The sequence below is a fragment of the Gavialis gangeticus genome, unplaced genomic scaffold (genome assembly GCF_001723915.1).
Source record: "Gavialis gangeticus isolate Ggan-Ray unplaced genomic scaffold, GavGan_comp1, whole genome shotgun sequence".
NCBI lineage: Eukaryota > Metazoa > Chordata > Crocodylia > Gavialidae > Gavialis > Gavialis gangeticus.
In genome coordinates this window covers 8,061,090-8,066,460 of record NW_017729025.1, presented here as the reverse complement: position 1 = coordinate 8,066,460, position 5,371 = coordinate 8,061,090, and the positions used below count along the sequence as shown (strand labels likewise).

Genomic DNA, 5,371 nt, shown 5'->3' with positions numbered 1-5,371 from the left:
GGCTGTAGTAAAACAATTAAAAAGATATGAATTCAGTATCTGATCCTTCAAGCAGGCTTGTTACTTCTCAGGATAGATCTTTTATTTATTTATTTATTTAAAACTATTATTTGTATTGCTACCTTATTCATTTAAAATTAACTCTAACATAGGCACTTGCACTGCAACTGAATAGAGGTATAATCTCCACAAGATACTCAAATATTTTTTACATAAGACAAAGAAACAAAGCCAAACAGTGAATGAACATAGACCAATTTATTTTTACATTACTTATACACATTTTTACATTAGTTATACACACTGTATAGGATGGCTCATCTTTCATTTTTACATGATTACATAAAGGTATTATATTACACAGAAAATACAACCTTGATAGAAAAATACCCATACTGATATTCATCAATACATAAGTTGTCAGTAATTACAGTATTTGACATATAGTGGAAACAGAAGCGATTCATGGGGAAGAAGGTTGAAATGCAGTTATCCTAGTGATACAATTTACTTTAAACATACCGATGGATTTTTGTTCTTCACTGAAACACCCAGTTCCCTTGCTTCACATTTTATGCAGCATCTATAAATAACTAATGCCAGTTGGGTTATAATCTTTTTTGCTCTGATTAATTCAAAGAATTTCCTCTTCGCATTTAAAGTGAGCTTCAGTTGCAAGAGAGAATGGGCAAATACATGCTTTTACCAAAGCAAATTGGCAAACAGCTTCTTACCTGTGCAGATATAATACTTTCATACAAGTGGTTGAGTGAACTCATACATCTATCCTCTATCAAACACCACACATCTTCACAGTGATTCACATGGCATAGTGTAGGACACATTGGTCTTTAAAACACTAGTAACATCATAATGTCTGAATTGGCAAGATCCATCATTTTGAATGAGGCCTCGCAGTTCAAGTTTTGAGTGCACTTTAACTTACTATTAAATACTTTGGCATTTCTAGAATGCCTGTACTGTGTAGCTAGGTTTACATTCACACACACACCATAAATACTTAGCCCTTTGCAGGTTTATTTCCACTGCCAGCTCAGTGGTCAAGCAAACATTTCACTGATGCAGGGCATCAGCCTTTGGGTCCTAAGATTCACAACTATTCTCTCTCTTCTTGCTCTATGCTCTGAGCAGTGTAACATTGCATTTTCCAAAGCATGCAGACAGGCCCTTTGAGAATTCAGTGCTTAGACATGATATCCTGATGAAGTGAGTTAAGTTTTGCTAAAATTAAGAGGCTAAAATTTCTTCTTGCTCCTTAGCATTTGTAGCCATCAGGAAGAATGAAGACGCTGGAATAGCAGGGGAGAACTAGAACTGCCTGCCTGCCTTTTATTCTGGACAGCTACTCTGCAATGGGCACCTAGCATATATATATGTGAAAAAACTAATGCCAGGAAGGAAATATTTGAGTGAGGGGCCTATCCTTTAAAAAGAACTGTCATGTGAGATTATGAAATTACACCATGGTTTAAAATTAAGGGCAGACTAAAATACATGACAAAACATGGGATTTAACATTAGGTCAAGTTTGGTCTAAGAAAATTGATGAAAGCGTTATTGAACAGTTGTTCATAGAACAACCACAGCCAAATTAAACCTTGTTGACACTACCATTTCAAATACATTTTTCCTAATTTAGATGTTTTTTTTAGAGTAAGGTGTTCTCAATGTTTTTTATTGCTAATATAAGTTAGTAACACTACCCATGCATCTGAGTTTTATGAATTTTATTTTTTACAGCTCAAGTATTAGCAAAAGCAAAATATATGTACTTTGGAATTTAGAGGGAGCTCCCACGTATTGTAATGCAATATGCTATAGACTGCTTCTGCAGGTAATGAGAAAAGGACACAGAGGTCAGATATTGAGAGATTATTTATAAAGACAGAAGACTGAAAGTAAACAAACTGACAGAAAACTAGCACAGTTGGGAAGTAATTTCTAACTAAGAATGTCATGCTTTGCATAGGTCCTAACTCTTTTAACTATAGTTGTCCTAAACCTGTTAAAAGATTTGTTTAATGGATCTTAAAAGTTTTAGTGGTTTAAAAAATTAGTACTGCATGCAAACTGATTTTACTGTAAATGCAACCCTGTATATTCATTACAACTTTTCATCAAGAAACTAGTGCAGAATCCATGTTATGTTAATCTTCCTCATTTCTATATGCAACAAAAATGATGAACATCTCTATCCAGGGTTTAATAACATTCCTTTCATTAGCTGCATAAAGGAACTGAGCAAGTTAACCTTACAAGAAACAGTTACACCCTGTACCTACCCAATCCAAACTTCCTACCCTCCAGTTAGTAATGTTTTAGACCTAACATCCTTTACAGTGCTTCCTTAGCAAACTGTGGCACCTGGCAAAATAAGAATCAGCAAAGTCATTCTCTGTAGGCTAGCTGGTATCTTGTGGGCAGTCTCACACTGGCTTTTAGTGGACTGCTGCTATTTTACATACATTGTCATAATTAGCACCTTTTGGTAGTCTCAAAGACAGGACAGTCATTTTTTAACCCTTCCTCCATAACCCCCTACTTACACTGTACTTTGAAAGCTTCAGAAAGTGAAGATCTCAATCTGGTCCCTGTCATCAATACTCTTCACATAAACATTTAACTTAAAAATTTGCTGGCCTTTTTTTTTTTTAACCCGGTCATATTAGACCATAACATTTGGTTTATCCTATTTTTCCTAAAGCCTGAATGTTGTTTTCATATGCAAGTATGAAGATCTGTATTAGTACAGGAAGCCAGTTCATTCCAACATTCCCTGAGTTGCTGCGGTGACCTTGAAGATGCATCCTTACCCGTCACAAACCTAACCTGTACCAGCATACTAGCAAAGTCTATGCCGAGTCCTATTGCAGTCAAATAAAAAAAAAAAAAACTCTGAATGGGCCTAGGAGATCTATTAGAGGATCTTGATATACATTATCACAGGCTAAAGAAAATGAAAATTACTTACACAGGGAGACACTTTAAGGCCTAAAATTGTAGGAGGTTTTCATTGGTTGGCAGTGCAACTATACAGAACTCATGTTCCCATTTATCAACTGAGATGTTCAAGAGAAAATACAGTTATGCTTGGTTGAAGATAACAGTCTATTTACACAGTTACAGCCAAAACTTGAACTCTGGGGAGAAAACACCACTGATCAACTGGCTGCAAGTACTAAATAAGGCAGAAAGCATTGATTTAGGGATCCTGTAGAATCAAACTGCAGCATACAGTAAACACTGATGATGTACACATCCCAGTAAGGACCATTCAGACCTTGTTAATCTGAAGGGACCCAGTGATATGTTGAGTTTAAATATGAAAGTATTATACACAACCTAAAAGTTTGAGATCTAGGTTTCAATGCAGATGAGAATTACCAAATGGATTCACTATAATAAATTCAGAGATCATATTTAAAAACTGAAGTCAATTAAAAGACCAGAATAAATTACCTGGAATAACACATCTGAATCTCTTTGCAATCCGGAAATGCCTAGTTTTAGACAAAACTGGACAGGAAGATAGTTTGGGAATGCAAACCAGAAATTTGTTGGCAGCTTCTGATTTAGGCATTAACTTTATACCACTGACTTTGAGACCTCTATTAACTAACATTAATAGTACAAAAAGGCAGCACAGTGAAAAGCTGAAATCTTGACATTTCAGTAAAGTGCATGAACTTGTCAACATACATATGGCTTTATTTTGACCTTAACGGAGGTGTGGAATTCAGTGATGGTGATACCAAGTTCTTTACTATTTTATTGAGATTGGCAATTTTTTCTTCTAGTAAGTAGTTTTTCTTCTCAGCTGTTTTCTGCCGCTGTTCTGTCATCTCCAGAGCTTTCAGCAACTGTGCATTCTCAACATAGAGATCCTTAACCATCGCATCTGCTTTAGTATTCTTGGAAAGCTAAATAGTGAATGAAAAATAATTACTCCCAGCTATATTGCTATGAAAAGAATGGAAGTGAGAGCACCACTGGCAAAGTAAGGAAGCCATTTCAATTTTTGACTGAGCACTCGTCCTAAAACATAACCATCAGAGGAGATCACCCACAGTATAGACAAACCCAGTTCAGTCGTTTCCTGTACAGACACTCCCTGCTGAAAAACACCTATGAGCAAAGTTAACTAAGAGAGTTGCTATAGGTCCATAATGGAAAGAAAGCGAATCTATAAAATCTTCCTCATGTGACCGGCACTTAAAGCTTGCAAAATCAGGCCTCAGCTCTCACATGCCAGAGCTCATCATTAGATGTGCTACCGGCCCCTGGAAAGCAGCACGGCCTTCCCCCTGGTTGGAATAACTGGGTGAAGTGTCCCATCAACGTGTTACTCCGTACAAGGCTTAAGGGCATAGTTGAAAAAAGGCTGTGCAGAGAATGTACTTCTCCAAACACAGCAATGCAAATAATGTGTATTCAGTTCATGTGGCTGCAGTACTTGCAGCCCCCAGCCTGACCAGCTCCCCATCTTGGTCAAAACTTCTAACAGCAGCCCTTTGAAAGGGGCTTCCCCTTCATCATTTCTGTGTAGTTAACCAAAGTACAATTACATTAAAAAGTAGACAGTAGAACTAAATGCTGTGTGCTTAGCCAATGCACAGTTCACTAGCTCATGTTATAATGAAAGTAATAAGCAACAGGTTAGAACTGGCATTATATACTTGAACAAATTATGCACTTATCTAGTGGGCATATAATGGGGTATACAGCCAAGCACAGTGATCCTTTGAGAACAGCCATGAGGGGGACTTAGGCTATTATACAAGGGCAGCTTTCAGTATTGCATTTCATGGATTTTTGCAGGGAAGGGGGGGATACTCCCCAAAAAACTCTTCAGTTGGAGAGCTCTTCCCCTCTCCTTTATACTTCTATTGCTTCCCATCTTACATTTTTATCTGTAAAAGAGGAACACCTTTTCAACACTTCATCTAGTACTTGTGAAGGAACTAGGTCAGGGATTCTAGCACTTCTAGACACTAAAAAGGGCAAAAAGTAGACCCTATAGGCATGTCCCTGGCAGTGGGAACGTGCGTTTCCCTGGGAACAACTAGCAACAGCATGCGTCTGTGCCTCTGTTAGTTGTTCCTGGGTACACGTCTGCATGCATGCTGTGTCGTGTGGCAAATTGCCCTAGGGTGGGGTAGGGGAGGCTGGGGCCAGCACCTGGGCTGGCCCCAGCAGCCTTACCTGGGGGCCTCCTGGAACTGCAGTGGCAGTGATCTGACAGCCAGTGCGGCTCCAGCTGGCCAGGCTCTGGTTTTGGGCAGCACAAACTGCTGCCATGTGTGCCACACCGCTTTTTTGGGGGTGCCTTTTTTTTTTTTTTTTTTTTTTT

General features: G+C 38.3%; 1 protein-coding gene across 1 annotated transcript in view; it reads right to left on the bottom strand.

Annotated features, from left to right (window-relative positions):
* Nucleotides 1–1,052: 1,052 nt before the first annotated feature.
* NIN (ninein) overlaps nucleotides 1,053–5,371 on the bottom strand; it is a 95,790-nt gene continuing 91,471 nt past the window's right edge. The window contains exon 29 of the mRNA XM_019518357.1: nucleotides 1,053–3,941. Within this exon, the coding sequence (XP_019373902.1) occupies nucleotides 3,729–3,941 (213 nt within the window). The 3' untranslated portion in view covers nucleotides 1,053–3,728. The remainder of the gene's footprint in view (nucleotides 3,942–5,371) is intronic.